This window comes from Jatropha curcas, chromosome 3 (genome assembly GCF_041381405.1).
Source record: "Jatropha curcas cultivar XTBG-Jc1 chromosome 3, XTBG_Jcur_1.0, whole genome shotgun sequence".
NCBI lineage: Eukaryota > Viridiplantae > Streptophyta > Magnoliopsida > Malpighiales > Euphorbiaceae > Jatropha > Jatropha curcas.
Genome location: NC_143153.1, coordinates 32,664,744 through 32,686,907, shown reverse-complemented (window position 1 = coordinate 32,686,907; position 22,164 = coordinate 32,664,744). Strand labels below are relative to the sequence as shown.

Below are 22,164 nucleotides of genomic sequence, written 5' to 3'. Positions count from 1 at the left end.
ATGTGATCATGTCTTTATCTAAGAGAAGACTTTGACATTTGTTAATTAATTTATTAAAAAAAAATTGCTAGTTACAAAATGTTGTTAATTAGTTGTTGGAGATGGCGAGGAGAGCCTCCAACAAACTTTGAATAATATTTATTTGTTCTCTTGTTCACATGCATGCGCATTTGTTTTGTATTAGAGATGATAATAGATGAGGTTGAGGCCAAATTTTGCAATATTCATACTTGTAACTTATAACAAAAACTAATATCTATCGGGTATCTATTATGTGTTAGATCAATCGAGTTTGGATTCTTATTAGATTTAGATCGAACTAAATCATGTTAATATATATAAAATGTCTAAAAAGAGAAAAAAATAATTGATTCAAATTCGATTTGACTTATATTGAATTAATTTATATTCGTGTCCGATCCTTTTATAAATGAATTGAGTTTTATCCTACGGATTTGGATCAGATTGTATTATATGATCCAACATCCAAGTCAGACGTTAGATTTGATAACAAAATCTAACTATGGCACCTGCTCCTGCCGCGTCGCATCGACGTAAATGCACAAGGACTTGAAAAATTGCACGTAGCGGATTTGTTGAACATGTTGGTGGCTATGAGCTTGTAGTATGTGTTTAGTGTCCATGCACGTATACGTGATGATGCAATCGTAATATCTTTGGATTGTGTCTAGAATTTCCTTTCTTCTTCTTTAGAAGAAAATAATGAATTTATTATTTCAGAGAGAAAGTTAAATTATTTCTCATATCTAACTTATTTTCATAGTTTTATATTTGAAAATAAGTTAAATTAGGTACTTTGAGGTTTGGGCTTGGGCTGTGTGTGTGATGACTTGAAGGTACTTTGAGTTCAGAAAATGCCTGTGTGTTTTTGTTTGCGAGCCTTTATAGAACAAGTAGATTTTGGGTTGGGTTGAAATGAGGTTTTGGGCTTTACTTCCATTTCAAAGGAACCCAAAACATGAGGAAACATCGAAGTCAATATTCTATCAAATGCATTAAACACACAAATTTTTGGAAGATAAAGTGAGTGTTTGCAAATTTTTAAATGTTGAAGAAAAATTGGGTTCAAATGTTGCTGAATCGCGGCATTAAACACATCCATTTTAGTCCCAGTGAGTGCCACAACAACAACCTGTATCCCTCTTCCACTTCTCTTCACTCTTTTTGGGTCTTCCCCAGGTAATGAATTTTCTTTCCAAACTGCAGTTCTAGATGGTTTCAAAAGCATATGATTGGCAATTAGTCCGTGCCCTTTTCCGACAGTTGCCCTTTGTTTCTTTGATTTTTTCCATTTTAATTATAGAAGAAATATCAATCTTACAATTTCCTTAAAATAGATTCCAGGTCAATGAAATTTGTCAATTTGGTACCAAACATTTCAAATAATGGATTTGGTAAACACACAATAGGCGGCTAGCCCTGATTCCAAATTCTGACTTTTTTTCAAATGCTGATATCCTATTATGCAGAGATTCAATAACTTATATAAAATGCTCGAATTGGTATCTGTTATTTCTGTTTTAGGCATATAATATTAAGGTCCGCAATAATAATAATACATTCTATCAACTCAACTGGTATAGTTCTATAGCAGGGGAGAAAGCACTAAAGGGGAAGACTTTTCCATAGGGAAAATTTCGTTTTATCTCCATATATAAAACCATATATATATATTCTAAGCAATACTTGTTGTAAAAGCAAGATAATCGTCCCCGTTAACTTAAGCTTGTAGGTTACTGTTGCTCCTTCAGAACAAAGAACAAATCTCTGCAACTTCTTCCTCTTCTTTTCTTTTAAAATCCTTCCAATATGGGAAATAGTTCTCCTTCCAGAATCACCCATCATGGTCAAAATCAACAGAGAAAAGGCACAACTTGTCAATGGTGCTTCAAATCAAACCAGGTAAGCTTTTTGTTTATGTGCTATTGATTCTCCTGTAAAAAGAACCAAACCCAACTCTCACCTATTCTTGCAGATTCTTTTTCTTTTTCTTTTTCCTTTTCATGTGCATCCATATCCATTACACAATTTTTTTTAGGCTGGGGCGAGCGCAGCCCATTTAATATATTTGCATTGCGGGCCCAATAGCAAGCAAACGACACAAACAGAGAAGTTTGATCCAAACCCAACGATCCTTTTTTTTTTTTTTTTTTGGCGGCTGAAATTCGACTCGCGCGAAAAATAAAGAAAATCTAAAAATCGAATCCATCCATCCATCCATCCATCCATCCTTCATCAATGGCGCCGGAGAGCTCTCTGTTGAGGTCCACTTGGAATCTGACGTTAGCAAACGGATATTTGAACATTTATAATTATAAACGCGTTTGAATGTCATTATTTGGAAAGTGTGAATATACCAAAAAGCCGTCTCTTTGCTCCATTATTCCTATTTTTTAAAAGAAAGAAGAAGATACTTACTTGATCCAGCTCCATGTGATTCACATTCGAAAGTCATTAACTAAATGCAGTCAACGGCGCCCTTTCATCCCTCCATATTAGTTTCCTTCCAGATCCGTTTTTTAACCAATTCTACTCTTTAAACATCTCCCTTCCCTTCATCTTCTGCTTTTCTCTCACAATCCGTTTTCCAGGTAGTTCCTCATCCTTTTCAACATCTGAATCACTCTGCAAATTTTCAACTCAATCCATTATAACTTTTTCAGTTTTGTTTATAATGTTTTACATATATTCATTAGCATTTGCCTGCTCTTTTATACTGTATTGATAATGCAGATGGATGCAACGACGTCGGATTCTAACTTGGAGTCCATTTTGAAAGAGTTTCGCATCCCTTCTTTCATTTTTGACGCTGAATCGGATGTTTCCGATGATGAATCTCCTCCTCCTGAGTGTCCTGTTTTAGTTTTTATAAACTCCAAGAGCGGCGGCCAGCTCGGTGGTGATCTCCTCGTTACATATCGTTCTCTTCTTAATGAAAAACAGGTATAATAATTCGATACGCGACTGATCTATTTTCTACTTTGCAAAATGGACTTGAGACAAACATTCAATATTCAATGCGTTAGGTGTATGATTTGGGAAATGAAGCTCCTGATAAAGTTTTGAGAAGAGTTTACCTTAATTTGGAGCTGCTTAAGTCTCGTGGAAATAACTTAGCCATTCAGATTCAGCAGAGCTTGAGAATCATTGTAAGTTTTATGATTATTGTTGCCATTTCCTATTTCTCGACATTTTCAGTTCTATTTATACTTAACATGTACTTGCTCCTCAGGTTGCCGGTGGTGATGGAACGGCCGGCTGGCTTCTCGGTGTCGTTTGCGATCTGAAGTTCTCTCATCCACCTCCAATTGCCACAGTGCCGCTTGGAACTGGAAACAATCTACCATTTGCGTTTGGTTGGGTGAGACTTCGCATTTCTTTAATATGCTGTTATACATTTTCTTCTTTATTCCTTTTTGAAATAACCATTGGTCTCTTTTGAAATAACTTTAACAATTACTGTGGAAGTGGATTATGACCATCAACTTTTAATTTGCAGGGAAAGAAGAATCCTGGAACAGATCGTAATTCTGTGATTTCATTTCTGAACCAAGTAAAGGAAGCAAAGGAAATGAAAATAGACAAGTTAGTTAACATGGCTTCCTCTCTCTGGTCACTTCTCATGTTCATTTAAGTTGCATTTCCATATTATTACTTCCAGAATTTTCGAAATTTTGATGCATAACAGCTGAGAAATGCTTCTAGATTTCTGTAACCTAATTCATATGATAATTTATTGTTAATTTATATGTCCCAGTTCTTAAGCCACATAGCATGAGAATATTTTTTTCCTGAGCAGTCTTTTGTCATTTTACATTGGATCTTTATCACTGTGAGTGGGACAACCAATGTAAAATACTTTTCCCTATTTTTTTATTCAATCCTTTTTCCATTTCACATTCAGTTTCTCATGCTGCCTTCTATGATTCAGTTGGCATATTCTCATGAGGATGAGAGCTCCAAAAGAAGGTTCCTGTGATCCCATTGCACCTCTTGAGCTACCACATTCTTTGCATGCATTTCACCGTGTTTCTGCAACTGATGAACTCAATAAGGTGAGTAGTTTATCTACATTTACCTATATGGTCTCAAAAACTTGCCCTTGGGACTTTCTGGTAGCGAACCAAGAAACTGTAACTTCCATGCGGGATATGCACTGTACTTTTGTGCCCAGGATATCTTTTTAACTAGTTTGAATGAAACTACATTTGAGCTTGCGCATTTATACTGACTGGTAGCCGGATTTGAACTATTATGATTACTTTTGAACTGTGTTTAATATGTAAAAACTGTTAATTTGTTATGAACATAAGATACATAATTGAAGTAACTGTAAAATCCAGTTAAAAGCCATTTCACCCATTGTGTGCATCATCAGGTGGCATAGGCACTGGGAGTGTTGAATTGATTCCTGGATCTTTATTTCAGTGTTTACTTAAGGAACTTCTTAAATTTTATTGTTTTCTAAATGATATGATTTATTTCACAATTGTGCTTTATTTACAATTACGTCTTAGTCTAGCCAAGATCATGAGTGTAAAAATGTGACAATGAGATCTATGCAATACGTTAGCCTGTGTGTAAATATATGAATTTTAGAGGAAAATGGAAGAAAAACCATAGGAATGTCTTGCTGACTTTCTGTCTATAATGTCCTCTTTCGTTGGGTATACATTCCATCATTTAAGTTCTTACAAGCACAATTTGTTTCTTTTTTAGGAAGGTTATCACACATTTCGGGGGGGATTCTGGAACTACTTCAGCATGGGTAAGAGATTTTTCTTTTTCTTTTCTGTTCTTTTTTCCATTTTTTTTTAAAGAAAAAATAAATGGGCAAGAGTTCTTTCCCGGATAAATGTAAAGTATTCTATCTGCAAAGTGATTCGACCTGTATCTTGATTACAAATGTCTCAAACTTAAGTCTAACTAGTAATACTTTTGGAACCATAAAGTCTATTCTTTATCTTTTCTTCACTATATGTGCTTTTCTAAGTTTTTGGGTGGACTGTATGCAAAGTGCAGGAACTCTTTTGCCCAGTGAGTGGATATGCTGAATAACAAATTGCTAGTGTTAGGATTAGTGTTGATATTTGATAATTTCATATAATATAACAAGCAATAAGGCAAAAATAACATCAATTCAAAAGTATTTGTTTTTGTCTTGTTTTGTCCTGTAGCTTCAATAATGAAATTGAATCACAATGGATAAATTTCATGAATCTTCATTGTCTATCTTGGAGTTTGTAATGGATTCTTCATCTTCAGAAATTTGGTTCTTCCTTGATGCAGTCTGACATAATGGCCACATGCATTCTGTTGACAGGAATGGATGCTCAAGTATCATATGCGTTTCATTCTGAACGGAAGTTGCATCCAGAAAAATTTAAGAATCAGTTAGTTAATCAGGTATTTTAATGCTTTTTACATTAATTGTCTTAATGGATTGATGTTCAATCAAATAATTCCATTTATTGTGGAGGTTACCACCTTTTCTAACTATTATTTTTTTATTTATTCCATTTGGAACCAGAGTACTTATGCAAAGCTTGGTTGTACACAAGGGTGGTTTTTTGCTTCTCTTTTTCATCCTTCTTCAAAGTGAGTGTTTATAGATTGCTTTTTAGATTAAGGAATTGCTCTGCTTTCTTGCTGTCTTCTAATAGTTGTTACTGCTATGTCCTATTTCAGCATTTTGTTTCATAAAAAGGAAATAATAATGTTTTTCATCATTAGTTATGTTTGGGATTGCAGAATTACTCAAGTAAGAAATTGATTAAAAGCAGTTATTCACTTTTGATCTCCATTCTATCTTCGTTATAGAGATGGACATTTGGTATGATATATTAACATGGCAATTTCTAATTTTGGTAGAATGCTTTCAATTTTTATTATTTTCGCATCTGACTGAATTGATTTTATTTATATAGAATATAGATAAGCACATGCTGGTTTTTTCCTGTAGTTCTCATGAATTATAATTCATGTATAAATGAAACGCTGTGAAAACTGTCTTCATTGGGTATTTTGTTCTGTATCTCAATTGAAATTGAGACCAATTTCATTTTTTTTTTTTTTTTAAATTTACAGGAACATAGCTCAGCTTGCACAGGTTAAGATCATGAAAAAACATAGTCAAGAATGGCAAAAACTGGATATACCCTCCAGGTAATGTACCGTTTCTTTGTTTCCATATATTCATTGGGCTTGTCCTTCTTTATTTCTGGTTCATGCATGTTATAACACAACATTTTTCCTTTCTTTCCTCTTATTTTTAACAGCATCAGGTCCATTGTATGCCTTAACTTGCCCAGCTTTTCTGGTGGTCTGAGTCCTTGGGGGACGCCTAATAGCAAGAAACAGCATGAGGTGAGTTCACTCGCTATCTTCTTTCATTTTCAGTCTTTGATTGCAATCAAAGCAAATTAATTTGATACAAGCTGACCAAATATTTTTTTGTGTATGTGCAGAGGAGCTTGACTCCTCCATTTGTAGATGATGGACTTCTTGAGGTTGTTGGTTTTAGAGATGCTTGGCACGGGCTTGTTTTGCTTGCTCCAAATGGACATGGGACTCGTCTTGCACAGGTAAGAAATAGAACTTTCGAGATCACCATCACATAATGCTACTAACAAGAGTTCTAAATAATTTAGTGATTTGATTTATGGCTTTGTTTTTGGAACCAGGCACATAGAATCCGTTTCGAGTTCCACAAAGGTGCTGCCGAGCATACATTCATGCGGATTGATGGTGAACCTTGGAAGCAGCCCCTACCGGAAGACGATGATACTGTAGTAGTTGAAATATCTCACCTTGGCCAAGTTAACATGCTTGCCACCCATGATTGCAAGTCTAAAAGCATTCATGATCCTTTATCACTAAGCCATCACAATGATGGGGATGATGATAGTAACGAAGACGAACCTGAACATGGTGAAGAGTGGAGGAAATTTGGTGCAGCTGAGACATTTAAGATCCCAGATGGGGTTGAGATTGCCCATCTTAGTTAAATCCTTTTGAGTATAAAATTTCTTCTTTGGTTTGCATTTCTTATTGATAGTGTATGATTGGTTGTTGGTCTTCAGATTTTCCCGTTATGTAAATGTTTCAGTAATATTTTAATCGCTACAAAATATTGATTTGTGAATAAGCATTTGAAATGTGTGGGGTTAACAGTAAATTACTGTATTTGATTTTACAAATGAATTCTTATTGTTCTGTTTCTCTACTTAAAGTAGCTGTACAAAGGCGCGCTATAGACTTGTCCCTTTTGAATGAATATTGCTTCTACCTTGTGTTTTCTCTTTTAATTTTTTGCAATAATGACAGCTGCAAAAAGGAAATAGAGCAAGAGGCTAACACAGGGGAAATCAGAGAAGCAAGGACCGGTAGACTAATATGGAGATGACTGATAAACAGGCAACTGACGACAGTATTATAATGATACATTTGTGGTATAACAAAGAAAAACTGTTTTAAATTCAAACAATGCAAAATGAAGGTTATATATATGACACAAGGACACGATGTATTGTAGTTACCATGTCTAGAACAACAGAGTTTAAAGTGCAAGCCCCACGAGCTGCTGTGCAGAAAGAACGGAGGCTTTATATTCCCCCTCAATATAAGAGAGAAATCAGTAGGCTGGAGATGCACAGATGATCAGTTGTATGGAGACTAGCTCGCATACTGGGGCTCTCCAAGACATTGTTTGACAGCCTCATTAGCCTTCTGTGTCTCTGTCCGTTCTTCTCGTTTCTTCTTCTCCCTGAAAGTCATAAACATTTCAGAAACAACTACAAATGATATAAAACATATATATATATATATATATATATATATATATATATATATATATTAAGCTGCCTTGTCATGTCCAAGAGAAACAGAATATTTAGTTGCAGTAAGAAATGGGATAACTCCTTAATGCCATTATGAGAATTCACAACCTGATGCAGAAGAGATAGCACAGTTTAAAACAGAGGTTATACACATACACAATCTTCCATAAAATCTTGATGTTGAAGTGTGCCTGCAAATTTTCTCCCATTGGACTGATGTCTGTAACCTATATTCTTATAATTTCCCAATAATATTGCAAGAAATAATCATCTTATCAATTTTTCTATATGACAAATTGCAGCTTAATTGCTGAATTCTTGACTGATAAACACTTGTTATGTTCGCAAAACCAGCCCAAAACAGTAGCGTCCCATATTTTGAAGTAAAAGAAACTGAATGTAAGCAAGAGGAGTTTATCTTATATACCTTTCCACGTACTCCTTCAGCAACTCTTTTGCTTGAACCAGTTTGGAAAGGAGGTTGCGATAGACATCAAGGTCCCGATCCACACTTCTTTTATTTACATTTAATGCTGCACAAAGCTGTTCCATTGAAATTAAACGGAAAATATCAAACCATTAACAAAAAATCTTTTTGCTTCTATGATTATTCATATAAAAGAAAGGAAGTATTGAGTGGAAGCTTATCATAGATAGAGCAAAATTAATCAAAGCTAAACTTTACCAAAGCTAAGACAATCTTTATTACTGACTTTCCAACCCTTCAAACTTGAGTTGCTTTGATAAACTAATGAGTGTCATGTGCATATTTAAAGCTTATGGTAGCTGAATAAGGAATCATGCCATTTATAATTTGAATCTACCAAACCCAACAAAGTCTTTGAACTAGGACAGAGCCATTTTAAATGATAAGACATTCTGGAAACAATTCTATAACCTCAACTGACATAATCAAGCAATTCAGTCAACTTGGTTTTAGTCAACTTGTACCAATAAATATCTATCTAGCACCAATGGAGTAACGCACAGCCTTCCACACATCCTAATCTCAAACTGAGAACAATCTGAATGCAGCTTGAACGTACCACCAAAATTTAAAAATTAATACTTCTCAATTTAAAAAAAAAAAAAAAATTATGCATTTCCATAACAACATGGCAGGGAAACACTTAAGAATGTATAACAATATGGTGTGATAATTAACTTGATAGAGAAAAAAAATCTTCCCAGCATATTTGCATTTTGCACAAACCTATTAATCTAAGAATTCCGATCCTTTAATTAAGCAGTAAGGAATCAATACATAGAATAGATTGCAAAATTATATGGAAGGAATGCAGCAAATAACCTTTTCCAATATGGTGGGCTCAGTGGAATTTGAAAGCTCAAGAAGACGAAATAGTCCAACAGCGAAGAAACGACTATAGCTGAAACTCCCACTCCTAGCCCTTTCTGCAATGTCCTTCAATATTCCCTCAACTTCTCCTTCTCTTGATGAAAAGTCAACTAATGAACTGGAAGTCTGAGAGCGAGCCCATTCTTCCAACTTCTTTGCATCAACTCTATAGTGCACAGCACAGCAAAACAAAATTAGTACAACTAATTGTGAGTTTTCAATCTAATGTCTTACAACTTCATTGAAGTTCAAGGAAACAAAAAGCTGAGAAACAGAGAATATTCAGATCATAGTTCTGCTATGTATTTCAGTTTTTTATTCAAAATGATTTTAAGCCAGTTGTTCATTTGCACGTTATCTGCTATGTTGTTTTCATCGTGTCTCCATTTTAACAAGTTTCTTAAAGGATTTCCATGATTACAAATCAGATTATCTATATGATGTTTAGATTTTTCATAAAAAGGAGGAAGTAGATTATTCTTATTTTTCATGTAGAATATTAATTGAGGCTTTTGCTTAGAAAATACTTGTACACAGTTTTCTGTCTACCTTTAAAAGATGAAAACATAGTGATATATGACGAACTATCATAGATTATCTAGTCTTCACAAGAATTATTTACACATTGCCAAACTGAAAACTTAAATTCAAACTAGGAAAAGCAAATACATAAAAGAAAAAAAACAATTTCCATGGAACACAAACCTATATTGCTCGGGTTCCTCCTTTAATGCCTTTATGTATGCTTGAAAAATGGCCTCTCGATCCTCATCACTCGGGTATCCTTCCATTAGTTGATCATACACAGTAACAAAACCAAGGGCAAAGACAGGGTCATAGCGGTACGTCCTCTTGTACCTCATCAAGTGTTGCTGAACAATGAGCTCTTGCAGAACAGTATTGTAGATACTGGGAATTGGCTTCTTGTATGCCTTTAGAAAATTGAACTTCGTCTCAGATACAGTGGGCGGCATATCTGCAATCAAATCCAATGAAGCAAACAAATGAAGACTAAGAAATGGAAGTATATGACATATAAAAATATGAAAAATTTCTAAGTACCAATTCTTGGGCACCAAGTGTCAGCATTGCAGATTTAAGAAACTAAAATGAAGTTCTGTCCTTGGTGATGATCAAATCAACACAGAATTAGTTACTTAAACAAATGGAAAAATGACAATCACATATTAATTTTAAGAGCAATTCTTTCGAAGATGTAATAATGCTGTAAGCAAGCAATTGAATTAGTAAAGGCTTTCACTTTTCTACGGTCCCTATCGCAAGAGAGCCTAATTAAACTAGGGTAGTTCACTATCTTCACCAGGTCTTCTGCTTTTTCGTGAACCAATCAGAATTTACAAAATCGTAGAAAAAAAAAAGGATATCGACGAATTAAAAAAGTCACCTGTAGCAGTGGACATGCAATGAATAACCATGCGAGAAGTGGAATTTGAAGTTCTAACGCCCACATAATGACAATGAAAACGAGTACGGAATCGGCAATTGTCAAAATTCGAAGCGAAGGAGCGCGTGCACGAAGCAAAGGCTTTTCTGTCGCCGGGAGACTGATTGATTGCAGAGAAGGAGACCGAAGTAACTGCCGCCATTTAATCAATAATATGTCAGAAACTGAAACTGAGATTGAAAGAATGATAAACAGAGAGAATATGCCAGGAAAAATCTATATCATATCGGCAAGGGAGAGAAAACCAATGGAGAGATAAGCAGCATTGGCATTCCGATATGGCTACGAGATTGAATTAATTTTCTTTTCTTGCGAGAAACGAAGAGAAAGTGAGGTTGAAAAGGAAAGAGAGGCTTATCCAATGCAGTGAAGTTGAAAATGAGACTTTTGTGAGGGTTTAGAAGAGAGCCGGTAACGATTTGACACGTATGCATTTTTTGGGCGTGAATAGCCCTTTGCTTTCTGTACACTCTCTCTCTCTCTCTTACTTGTGTGTGTGGCTGTGCTCCTTCAGTTAAGGTAACTTACCTAGTTAACTAACTTGAAAGAGAAACTCCTGTCCGGTTCCGGCCCGACTTAACCCGGGTCAAATTGTCCTCAGTGCAACGACGTCGTTGCATATAGCTCTCCGTTTCCAATACAAGCAGTAACAAATATTATTAGTTAAATGGGCATATTTTACGCCCATAATCTAACAGGATACTAAACCTTCGTGTTTCTGCTGCAAGAAAAGCTGCAAGTTGCAGACATGGTTAAATATAAATAAGTGTCGTGTCGATCTTATCCAACCAAGTGTCCCTTCTATCCATTGATTCACGTGGTTATATGCCATGTCCTCCAATTACTAATGGAATCAACGTGCTCTCTATCTTCCTTAATCAGCAATTAATGATAAATTAATAAAAACAAACTAGCAAGCGTTCAGAAAATAAAGATAAAGCAGCAACAGAATGATATAAAATTGCATTTGCTGGTGAATATTTCTTCACATGGGAGCCATAATTGCGTAGCTTTTGGATTTTTTGACTCTAGGGGTCTATATATATATATATATATATATATATATATATATATATATGTTAACTTTTGTAAGATTACACTTGTGCTGTGGAATCCTGCCTTAGCTAAAATGCATTAATTCTTTTCTACACAGTGATTAAGAAAATTGAACAGTTTCTTGAATGAGAATGAAATGAAAAGGTGTAAATATATTATTTATTTGGTTTAGTAGGAGCCATGGGTTTTTGCCAAGTGTAGTTGAAGTCTACAAGCCTACAAGGAGCTTTTTGAAAGCAAGGAACCACTAGAACATAACAATATATGCTTCTTTCTTCCCCCTTATATATAGACTGTAGAGAGCTTCAGTGATCTTCCAGCTAAAATCATAGTCTTTCAACAACCCAGTTAAGTTGGCAGAAGATGCAAGGTGTTAAAGATAAAGCTCCAAAAACAAATTACAGTTGGGTAAAATCCCTCAAGAACTCTGCTGATAATTCCTCCAACTCCAAGCAAATCGCAAGCTTTTCAGGTAATTTCAGTACCAAAGGCTTGAAAAAATGTAAAGCTCATAAAAACAATGATGATAAGTACAAGCTTAAACAGGCAGAGGAGTCACTACGAACTGTCATGTATTTGAGCTGTTGGGGTCCCAACTGAACTCAACACAATCCATTTCTCTTCTCTCTTGTCCTTTCATTTCTTGCTCAATTTACATAAAGACTGTTTTATAACACTTCCAATAACATCTCTTATCTTATCTGTTCCTTAATTTGTTTATGGAAGAAAATTTTATGTTCATTTCGTCAAAACAAAAGCAATGTGCCACTTAAATCCATTAAATCATCCTCATATTTTCATATCAAGAGTGAACAATATATATATATATATATATATATATATATATATATATATATATATATATATATATATATATATATAGGCTATTTTTCTTGGAAGACATTTTGTTGCAATCAAATTGGTCAATTTCAAGAATGGTATAAACATAATATTCCTTTACTGTATGAATTAATATAATAAAGCACATGTGAAGATAGATAACCATTGAACAAGACAACCACTGCTTGGATGAGTTTATAAATATTATATTGTTATTACTGTTCTAGTATTGTGTTTTTACTTAATCGAAGAAACATACATTTTTGAAGAAAATGGGGTTTTTAATGAGAAAAAGAAGGTTAAACTTTCATTTCCATACAAAGAGAAGAACCGAAGCTGTAATTCTAAAGTAATCAGTTAAAATCATATGAGGTCCCCAGCAAACGACACGCATGATTTTCTGGGCCTTCTCAGCTTGCTTTGGGCTGCTTCTCTTATTTGCTTCTCCTCCAGCTGCGGCTGAAGCGCATCTAGCCACAAGTGTTGGAAGCTTGAGTGCGTAGTCTAGGCTGAGTCATTGATCCTGTAGAAGCTCTCTCAGGCCTTGGACAGCTCTCGTGCAAATCCTGCTCATCAATTCCTTGTGGCTTGGATTGCTAAACTAGAACCGAGCAGCTGAATTATGAAGTCATTTTCAGCTTGGAGCCATTGGCTTTTTGGGTTGGAATACAACGGGTTTTGGCCTTTTGGGCTCTCAGATTAAAAAAGAAAAGGCTTGACGTTGACACTTCAAACCAAACATATAAACAAAAACGACGGGCGCAAAACCACTGGATTTAGAAACTGGGAGCGAAAGTTCGTCCTCTTCTCCTCTATAAATATATCACAAATCGTAATATACTCAATTCAATTCATCAGCAATTCTAAATTCCTAAGACTACAGCGTTTGTCTTGTCATCTTAAACTACTTGAAAAGAAAACTAAGAATAGAGAGAAATGGGTTCAGCAGGAAAAGGTTGGGCGGTTGCAGCCAGCATTGGAACTGTGGAAGCATTAAAGGACCAGCTAGGTTTTTGCAGATGGAACTACACCTTAAGATCATTGCATCAACATACCAAGAATAACCTCAGGTCTCTATCTCAGGCCAGGAATCTCTCTTCTTCCTCATCTGTCTCTAGCAATAAAGTGAAGGAATCAAAACAAGCAGAAGAATCTTTGAGGACAGTCATGTTCTTGAGCTGTTGGGGTCCCAACAACTGATCACAGTGTTCATTTTCTGTAATCAGCTAGCTCTAATATTGTAAATCAATACGAAGTACTATATATAGATACGAGAATTTTATCATCTTATCATCTTTTTCTTTTCCTCCTTCATAATTGCCATCACGAATACTTAATTAACTTAATTTTTTTCTGAGATATAATTAACTTAATTAATACTGCTAATTAACCAGCAACCATTTTTATTTTCTCCTTGTAGCCATGCCACCGTCATGAAAATGGACTTTTCAAGAAATTAATTTAAATATTTGGAGAATTCCCATAAAATAAATCACCCTAACGGTCATTGTTTCAATTCAAAATTGTGGGTTAATATAATGCCTATGCCCGTAAATAACTTTCTAGCATTTCAATAAATTACTGAGAAATGTTGATTAACCAATTGTTAATTTGTAATGTATGAGTTTAGGAAAAAAAAATTATGTTTATGAATATTTTCAAAAATTAATTATGAATCTTTCCACAAAAATTAAAGCACAAAATGTTTATGGAGGGATCAATTTTTTAGTCAATTGAAATCAATAGGGATTCTTTTGGGTGTGAAAACTAAAAATTAGGGCTTTATAGTTATTTTTTAAAACAAAGATCTTAATTTGTTAATTTTGATTAGGGATCAATTGTAATTTTTTAACGTTAATTTTTCCCACTAATTTGACACGTGCTCAAAGCCAAGAATTGCCACCACTAAGCTGAGTGGATGCGTGGCATGACATTGGGTTGATAGAGTGGACAGCGCGTAAGTGTTAGATTCACTGTTATGACAAAGACGCTTCGCTCATCCTTAAAAAAACAAGCAGTTTCCTCTCCCATACTTTGGGCTTTATTTGGACTTATCCGTTACGTAAGCAAAACCATGTGCTCCCACTACACTTCAAAACTCAGCCGGAAAACCAAGACTCACACTTTCCTCATTAATAATTCTCACCAAAACCGCTACCAGATGCCCACAGTCCACAGCCTCTGGTTTTCCTCCCAAGACTTTTGGCACTCGCTTTCTTTACATCTATATAACCAAACTCTTCCTTCCCATTTGCTTCATCATCTTATTTCTTACAGTTCTAGTCTCAAACTCCACAAGCAAGAGTGTCCAATTTCTAGCTCTAAGCAAAACAAACAGCAGATAGTAATTAGTACAACATGAGTTCAGCAAGCAAAGCTTGGATGGTAGCAGCAACCATTGGAGCTGTCGAGGCGTTGAAAGACCATGGCATTTGTAGGTGGAATTATGCCTTAAGGTCTTTCCACCAACACGCCAAGACCCATGTCAGGTCAATCTCTCAGGCTAAGAACCTCTCTTCTTCTTCTTCTTCTTCTTCTTCTTCTGCCATGTGCTCAAGCAAGCTCAGGGAAGACAAATCAAAGCAATCAGAAGAATCCTTAAGAAAAGTCATGTACTTGAGTTGTTGGGGTCCTAATTAATATAGAATATTGATGTAAATTTCAATGATTATATAGTTGATGTTATCAAATTCAAGTCTCGAGACTAGTGATTTGGATCAATCTTCTTTCTTTTATTTATTGTTCTTCTTTTTTAATTGCCTTTTTCTTTTCTTTGATGGTTGAAAGCTGATTCATTTGAAATTTACATACCCTCAACTACAATAGAGCCTTTATATGGCTCCAACTGATCTCAAGAATGAAATTAGATCTCTAGCTGGTAGATCACTCGCTGGTATATTTGTGATATTATTGAAGGGTCCTGCAGTGCCGCCTCCAATTCTGTCACAAATTGCAAACCTACAGACAGGGCATTGGCCATGGCTCTTGACCCATGGAACGATGCATTCCTCATGAAACATATGGTTGCATGGGGTTAGCATCACCGCCTCCTTAGGCTCAAAATCTTCTAAACAAACAACACAACTCTTCCCATCCTCTTCTTTCTCTCTTGCCCTCTCATTCAAGACGTTTAGAGCTTGGTCTCTATAATACAAACACATTCTACTAGAAATCCTTTTGGGGGAAGGATTGTAAATTTCTTTCCTTAGCTTCTTCAATGCCTTGATTTGCTCATCTTGGCTCAATCTCGACTCTTCATGTGAGGAACTAGCAAAGCCTTCCGCTGGTCCTGGAGGAGGAGACTGCCTTGCCAGGCCATTGTTCACCACAAGAAATGGCCCTATCGAATTTGGTCGCATATAAAAACTGCAATATATTCCTTTGTTAAATTGAAATGATGTTTAAAAATTCTTGCAAAACCACCCAATTGAACAAAAAAGATAATTGAACCCAGTACCCAAGTAAGCCTAAAGGTCCTGTTAATGTTTCGTCTATTGGTCGCCATGGATCATAAGAGGAACCTCTGCTTCCATCCTAGTAAGACAAAAAAAAACAGTCGAAATATCCCTCTCACTCCTTTCTTGTGGAATTCTGATGGGTAAATAACAAGAATTAATCTGGGCAGAGCATACTTACAAGAGTGGCCTGAGAGGGAGTGGAGCGAGTAATAACGGGAATTGAAGACGAGGGATAATTCCTGTCATCGCTGATAGGGACGTAAGTATTAAAACCATATTCACGTCCCCTTCTCCGATCTCCTCCTGGTGAGGACGTGAAATTGAAACTGTTGGAGCTGCTGCTCATGGCAACTTTACCCTCTTCCCCCTAGTTGCAAATTTTGCATTAATTCCTCTAACTGGGTATTCTTGCTTTTTTTTTCCCTGGTAAAATGTGAAATGTTGTTGATATAAACAAGATAAATAAGCGAACATATTCTTAATGTCTTTGTTCTTGTTTTCATGCATATATTCTGATGTGAAGCCTTATTCTTCCTCCATTGAAGAGATGCTTGTTTGATGGTTAGGAATGACTTTCACAAGAAAGACAAGAGAAATTCAAGTAAGGAAGGAATCTAATTCTCTTCTTTTTTATTTTGGTTTACACATTAGTTTCTCCAATGTCAAATCCATTCCGGTTTGGAATATAAGAGAACTGATTACTCTTCCACGATTATACATGGTTGTAATTACAAAACAACCAACGCAAAGATGGGCTTCTTGCTGGTCTTGGGCCTTCTTAATGTTGGGCCAAGTTTACTGCTTATCCTAACCTTAAAAAAATGAAATGTTTTACTTTAAAAAATAAATTGTAGTAATATTTTTCATGTCAAGTAGAAATGTCAAAACACAATTTCTCACTTTAGCCCTAAATTTGTGGGAGAAGAGAACAAAAAGCAGCTGCGCTGGTAAGAATAAACGGAACCCTTGCCTTTGGTATCTCCAAATCAACAAGCTATATACTATATATAATAACAACGTAACTGCTTTCAGTTTCATCATTTTATTCTTTAATAATTATTTGTCACTCTCTCTCTCTGTATATATATACATACACGTCGAAAATGGATGTTTGTACTTTGCTAATTAAGTGATTAACTATAATTACTGCATTGTGAACATCACTAGTGCTGCAATCAGAATGAGTTGGAAGAGCAAGGCATGGGCATGGGCTGTTTTGGGCAGTGTTGCTGCAATGGAGGAGCTGAAAGATAACAAGTTATGCAGATTGAAATCTTTTCAGGATCGATCGCCATTCCCAACATTTACCAAAAACAGTTCAGAAATATTGGAATCAAGAAGGGCAGCCATTGCCAATAATGAGAAGCTAAATCCTTCTGCAGAAGAAGAAACGCTGAGAATTGTCATGTTCTTGAGTTGTTGGAATTAACAGTGCCCGTGAGGGTGCATGTAACTTGCTAAAATCACAGTAATTAGCACTGGTTGTACGTAAGTGTTTTCAAAAGTAAAATTAGCATCTGCAACTACAAATTAAGCCATATATAAGAGAGCGCACTTGCATCATTATTTTGGTGGACTGGTAGGTACAATACAAACACACACATGAACCCCATTATTACAAAATACCAAATAGAGGGAGGGGTGTAAGATCCAAAGGGAGAGTGTCCATGTTCTTCTTCATTGACCATGTCAATAAAAAGTAAAGACACTTTAAGCAAAGGCAGAGCGATAGATTGGATGGAAAAGAAAAATATAATACATTAATTCTTTCTTTTGTGCAAGAGCCAATTAAGTATTTTGTTGCCACCCAAAAAAAAATTAATGATAAAAGAAAAGAAAAGAAAAATGATGTTGTAAACATGATATCAAATCATGGTGTCCAGCCTGCACTCTCTTTTAATCATCAATATCATCCCTTTATCCATTCTTTTTATGCTAATGCCACATTACTTCATTAAATAAAAGACAAATTTATATCAACTCCTTATAATAGATAAAACCCCTTAATTTAATTTCAATTTTTTAAAAAATATTACTATAAGAAATCAAATCTGAACTTTTTTAAGTGTTCGGGTTGAGAGTTAACCAATTGATAATGCTTTTAGTTTAATTTTTGTTTACAGATGAATTATTTTTTATGGAAAATTTTAAAAAAAAAAAATTTGAAGAGCATCATGATAAGTAGTAAACTAATGGCAATCACCCTTGTGTTATGCAATGGGAGCAAGCGTCCATGCAGAGCAGAGCCGGACCTCAAATAGACCAATCAAATTCACCCCATTCTCATACTTTGAAGTCCAACTACCCAACACATATATATATTTTTCATTTGTAATTGTAGCTTTCACAGCCCAACAAAAACAAAATTCATCTTTTTCTAAGCCTCAAGGTAAAATAAATGGGTGTTAACGGACACAAAGACGAGACTGAAAGGAAGGTTTGGAGTCTTTGCAAAATGCCGTTCTGGCAAACCACCAACAACCCCACCTCTTCTTCTTCTTCCTCCTCTTCTTCCTCTTCCTCTTCTTCTTCCACTTGCGCCTCTTCCAGTTCTATGAGTAGTAATAGTAGCATCGATGGCAATAATGCTTGCCAGCAGAGTCACACTCACCAAATTGGAGGAGAAAGATCCACTCTTTATTCTACCAATACGGTGTCCCTTGTAGCCAAGTCTTTATTGCCTACGAGGAGAAAACTCAGGCTTGATCCTCCTAACAAGCTCTATTTTCCTTGTAAGCCTCTCTTTACGATTTATTATGTATATTCAACATTTTTAATTCTCTGCTTCTGTTTTGGATATACATTTCATTTCTACTCAGTATAATTTGTTTCTTTTGCTAAATCTGATCTGGGTCTTTTTGTTTTTAATTTATACAAGTGAGTGAATGACCTTCTTATTTGTTAGATTTATGAATGGCCTCAGATTCTTTACTTCGGATTTTTCTTCTCATGGACTGTCTCTAACTGATTGATGATTTAGCTAGGTTCATTTTCCTTCTCTTTTTATTTAGTGAATACAATTGTAACTCTTTGGCATTTGATTTGTTCAGTTTACATGCTTTTCCATTGTTTACATACTCATTATCCTCTTTGGAAACGTAAGAGTGGTATTATTCTGCCAATACATGATCCAGTTCTTTTCTTACTTATTTAGTGTTATTTTGATGTACTTAGTGATGTTTGATTACTAATAAAGATTTGAGCTTTCATTAATATGATAACCTCAGTTGGTATCAATAATTTGTTCACTAGATGGTTTGGCTTTTCTTATTAAGGTGTCCGCCGTGATTTAGATTTGAGTTCTTATTCTTGGTTATCTTTATCCTAGGTTTATTTTTATATGGATACCATTTCAGCCATTGAGTATAGTGATTTTGCTTAGAGGAATTACATTACACTCCTTTCTTTGATTTGTTTCTGTAAATTTTACTCAATAGACACTATGAAAAAATGAAGTTTTTCGAATTTCTTTGCATGTTTTTCTGTTGGCTGGCTAGATACATAGATATTGATTTTCTTGGTATCTGACTTGTTTCAATATGGCTTCATGGAAGATGAACCTGGTAAACAGGTGAGGAGTGCTATTGGCATTAAGAACATTTCTAAATCTCATGTGGCTTTCAAGGTATCGAATATTGTCAAATCATTTGCTCTGTTCGTTTCTTTTGATTCCTAGCTTTTGTGGCACATGGCTTAGTAGTTTTCATCATGAATACTATATAAAATGTCTTAACTACTCCTCCAATAATTCTGATTGCCAACCAGATTCAAATGGGCTTGACAGTAATGTGACAAAACTAGCAGTATTTTCTGCTCAAATTTTCAAAAAATAAAAAAGGGCCCAGAAGTTGTGCCAGCTGGGATCCATGTACTATCTGTACCATCTCTGAATTAATTTGAAAAATTTTCTAAAAAGAAATAATTCATTTGAGCTGCTCCACTAAATAATGTAATCTTGCTGGGAAGAAAAAATTGATTAGTGGCTTGGTCTTGATAGCTAAAAAAACTCCAGCTTGACAATTGAGAGAAATATCAAATTAGAGAAGAATTACAGTAAAGGTCATGAAAATGTTTGTTTCTGTTCTTGTTCTCTTATTGCTGAAGACGGTTAAAATCCACGTGATGAATTAAAGTATCCAAATATCGCATCTGTTATATAACATTCTAACCCTTTACCTTGCTATAATGCTACTAACCAATTCAACAATTCATAATTGGACAATCTTATTGGATAATCTAGTTCCAAACAACTGCACCAAAGAGCTGCTACATGCGACCTCCTGGAGGTATACTAGCTCCGGGTGAAAGTCTTATTGCAACTGGTAATTCATATTCAAGTATACTCTTTGCTGTAATCATTTATGTTTTAGAGAGTTCCTTTCTCAGACTTGACTTATTATTGCAGTATTCAAGTTTGTGGAGCCTCCCGAGAACAATGAGAGACCTAACTTGGATCAGAAGAGTAGGGTCAAGTTCAAGATCATGAGCCTTAAAGTGAAAGGAGAAATGGAATATATTCCTGAGATGGTATACCTTTTCAACCTCGTTTTTGCAATTTGATCTGATACTTCTTGGTTTCAGATGCTCTTTTGGTTTTTCCTCCATATTAATTTGCTCCAGTTTTCCTCACCTGAATTTTTTTTGTGGTACATTTGGGATAGTTCTAAGTTTTGGTGTCTCAAAATATAAAATGCAGGTCAATTCTTCATTTGCCAACATTGACTACTTCCAAAACTAATATCTAAAAGGTTTTATTTATTAGAAAACAGAATAAGAAAAAGCTGAATAAGATTTGTTTATTGCTTTTATGCAGTTTGATGAGCAGAAGGATCAAGTGGCAGTGGAGCAAATTTTACGGGTCATTTTTCTTGATCCAGAATGCCCCAACCCTGTAAGTAGAGTTGAAATAATCCACTGAGTGCTTGCCTCAGGCACTTAAGCCATACATATACAGAAAAGCAACAACACAAAGAAATTCTAATTCTATGAATGAATATGTTCTATTTATTGTTTTTTGTGTTAAGGCACTGGAAAAACTGAAGCGACAATTGGCTGAAGCTGAAGCTGAGCTCGAGGCACGCAAGAAACCTCCTGAAGACACAGGCGCTAGAGTAGTCGGTGAAGGGCTTGTTATAGATGAATGGGTGAGATAGAGATTCAACATTTCTTTTCTATCTTCATTTAAATGGCGATAGTTCCTTGTACATTTTCCTGACACTTGCAATGCTTTTAACTTTTGGTTCTCAGAAAGAAAGAAGGGAAAGATACCTGGCTAAGCAGCAGGTTGAAGTGGATTCTGTGTAAAAGGTTACTTGTGTGTGTTTGTTGTAAGCTAAGTTGTATTAATTTCTTGAGCTGAAGTTTCCTTTCATGTGATTTTGAGTTTTTGGCTTGTTGGTCTTGTTTGAGATGGATGTTGAGGTGTGCAAGAGAGATTTAAGACATCGAAGTTTGCAAATCAAAATTCACCATCTGAATGATCATACAATGGTCAGCAAGGTCAACAACTATTTTCTTTGGCCATAATAATAATAATAATAAAGAAAAAATCTTGAATCTTTTGCATTACTAAAAACTAAATAAAGAAATAGATAAAGACAGAAGTAATAGAATGATATAAAGATTTACCTTTTTTTTTTGGTGCATTTCATGCTTTTCCCACCAAATTGTATCTTCTAATTGTTATTTGTTAGATCCATGTGCAGAGAAAATATTATAATTTATGTGGGTTGACAGCTTCATAGCGGACAGGTTTTGCAGAGGTGGAACTCATGGTGGGTGGATAGAGATCTGAGATCTTGATTTTGATCTTCACTTTCAGTTCTGATGCTCCACTACTATTAAATTAACATTCTCCTTGCAGGAATCAAATAACACCAGATATGGTGTGTTTGGAAATGAAATAATTTTATTTTTGGTATGTGCTGGTCTTTATTTGCTCGCTTTACTTTGCAAATAACTTAGATTATAAGATCCAAACGTGCAGCCCCTGTCACAATCTCATGGGAAAGGCAGTTCAAAGACGGAAACAATAAAAAGGCTTGTGGAAGATAATGAGAAAAGATCTCATCTTTTAAATAACTATAAAAAATTTGTTTGAGTAATCAAATTAATGGATTAGGTAGGTTC

General features: G+C 35.2%; 6 protein-coding genes and 1 long non-coding RNA gene across 7 annotated transcripts; 4 read left to right on the top strand and 3 right to left on the bottom strand.

The window, feature by feature from the left end:
* Positions 1–2,390: 2,390 nt before the first annotated feature.
* LOC105647007 (diacylglycerol kinase 5) lies at positions 2,391–7,246 on the top strand. The gene is made up of 13 exons (XM_012232976.4): positions 2,391–2,612; positions 2,755–2,964; positions 3,048–3,170; positions 3,254–3,382; positions 3,521–3,606; positions 3,953–4,076; positions 4,741–4,789; positions 5,345–5,427; positions 5,552–5,619; positions 6,109–6,186; positions 6,300–6,387; positions 6,489–6,605; positions 6,705–7,246. Exons 2-13 carry the CDS (start codon positions 2,755–2,757, stop codon positions 7,026–7,028), a joined length of 1,479 nt encoding a protein of 492 aa, XP_012088366.1. The 5' UTR covers positions 2,391–2,612; the 3' UTR covers positions 7,029–7,246.
* A 142-nt stretch (positions 7,247–7,388) lies between these two features.
* On the bottom strand, positions 7,389–11,065 carry PSB29 (photosystem II reaction center PSB29 protein). Its single transcript, XM_012232975.3, has 5 exons — positions 10,622–11,065; positions 9,922–10,192; positions 9,169–9,382; positions 8,287–8,402; positions 7,389–7,786 (listed from the first exon to the last, which is right to left on the bottom strand). Exons 1-5 carry the CDS (start codon positions 10,821–10,823, stop codon positions 7,696–7,698), a joined length of 894 nt encoding a protein of 297 aa, XP_012088365.1. The 5' UTR covers positions 10,824–11,065; the 3' UTR covers positions 7,389–7,695.
* Positions 11,066–13,413: 2,348 nt separating this feature from the next.
* Positions 13,414–13,862, top strand: LOC105647005 (uncharacterized). The gene has a single exon (XM_012232974.4). The coding sequence runs from the start codon at positions 13,514–13,516 to the stop codon at positions 13,775–13,777; it is 264 nt and encodes an 87-aa protein (XP_012088364.1). The 5' UTR covers positions 13,414–13,513; the 3' UTR covers positions 13,778–13,862.
* Positions 13,863–14,743: 881 nt separating this feature from the next.
* Positions 14,744–15,298, top strand: LOC105647004 (uncharacterized). Its single transcript, XM_012232973.4, has one exon. It carries the CDS (start codon positions 14,936–14,938, stop codon positions 15,215–15,217), a length of 282 nt encoding a protein of 93 aa, XP_012088363.1. The 5' UTR covers positions 14,744–14,935; the 3' UTR covers positions 15,218–15,298.
* On the bottom strand, positions 15,289–16,616 carry LOC105647003 (RING/U-box superfamily protein). Its single transcript, XM_012232972.4, has 3 exons — positions 16,214–16,616; positions 16,035–16,111; positions 15,289–15,943 (listed from the first exon to the last, which is right to left on the bottom strand). The coding sequence occupies exons 1-3, from the start codon at positions 16,379–16,381 to the stop codon at positions 15,409–15,411; spliced, it is 780 nt and encodes a 259-aa protein (XP_012088362.1). The 5' UTR covers positions 16,382–16,616; the 3' UTR covers positions 15,289–15,408.
* Positions 16,617–18,276: 1,660 nt separating this feature from the next.
* Positions 18,277–21,499, top strand: LOC105647002 (vesicle-associated protein 4-1). The gene is made up of 7 exons (XM_012232971.4): positions 18,277–18,767; positions 19,590–19,660; positions 20,276–20,357; positions 20,441–20,562; positions 20,849–20,926; positions 21,060–21,179; positions 21,283–21,499. Exons 1-7 carry the CDS (start codon positions 18,434–18,436, stop codon positions 21,337–21,339), a joined length of 864 nt encoding a protein of 287 aa, XP_012088361.1. The 5' UTR covers positions 18,277–18,433; the 3' UTR covers positions 21,340–21,499.
* Positions 20,754–22,069, bottom strand: LOC110010854 (uncharacterized). Its single transcript, XR_002285886.3, has 2 exons — positions 21,664–22,069; positions 20,754–21,507 (listed from the first exon to the last, which is right to left on the bottom strand). It is a non-coding gene; the product is annotated as an uncharacterized LOC110010854 (long non-coding RNA).
* Positions 22,070–22,164: the final 95 nt, after the last annotated feature.

Bases quoted from the DNA above. Each gene is read 5' to 3' on its own strand.
- LOC105647007 (XM_012232976.4), top strand. From the start codon at position 2,755: ATGGATGCAACGACGTCGGATTCTAACTTGGAGTCCATTTTGAAAGAG. The intron at 3,171-3,253 runs GTAAGTTTTATG...CTTGCTCCTCAG, and splicing joins AGCAGAGCTTGAGAATCATT to GTTGCCGGTGGTGATGGAAC. The intron at 4,790-5,344 runs GTAAGAGATTTT...TTCTGTTGACAG, and splicing joins CTGGAACTACTTCAGCATGG to GAATGGATGCTCAAGTATCA.
- LOC105647004 (XM_012232973.4), top strand. From the start codon at position 14,936: ATGAGTTCAGCAAGCAAAGCTTGGATGGTAGCAGCAACCATTGGAGCT.
- LOC105647005 (XM_012232974.4), top strand. From the start codon at position 13,514: ATGGGTTCAGCAGGAAAAGGTTGGGCGGTTGCAGCCAGCATTGGAACT.
- LOC105647003 (XM_012232972.4), bottom strand. From the start codon at position 16,381: ATGAGCAGCAGCTCCAACAGTTTCAATTTCACGTCCTCACCAGGAGGA. The intron at 16,112-16,213 runs GTAAGTATGCTC...TTGTCTTACTAG, and splicing joins CTCCCTCTCAGGCCACTCTT to GATGGAAGCAGAGGTTCCTC. The intron at 15,944-16,034 runs GTACTGGGTTCA...AATATATTGCAG, and splicing joins GGACCTTTAGGCTTACTTGG to TTTTTATATGCGACCAAATT.
- PSB29 (XM_012232975.3), bottom strand. From the start codon at position 10,823: ATGGCGGCAGTTACTTCGGTCTCCTTCTCTGCAATCAATCAGTCTCCC. The intron at 9,383-9,921 runs GTTTGTGTTCCA...TGTGCACTATAG, and splicing joins GAGGAACCCGAGCAATATAG to AGTTGATGCAAAGAAGTTGG. The intron at 7,787-8,286 runs GTATATAAGATA...TATGACTTTCAG, and splicing joins CTGAAGGAGTACGTGGAAAG to GGAGAAGAAGAAACGAGAAG.
- LOC105647002 (XM_012232971.4), top strand. From the start codon at position 18,434: ATGGGTGTTAACGGACACAAAGACGAGACTGAAAGGAAGGTTTGGAGT. The intron at 19,661-20,275 runs GTATCGAATATT...TGGATAATCTAG, and splicing joins AATCTCATGTGGCTTTCAAG to TTCCAAACAACTGCACCAAA. The intron at 20,927-21,059 runs GTAAGTAGAGTT...TTTTGTGTTAAG, and splicing joins ATCCAGAATGCCCCAACCCT to GCACTGGAAAAACTGAAGCG.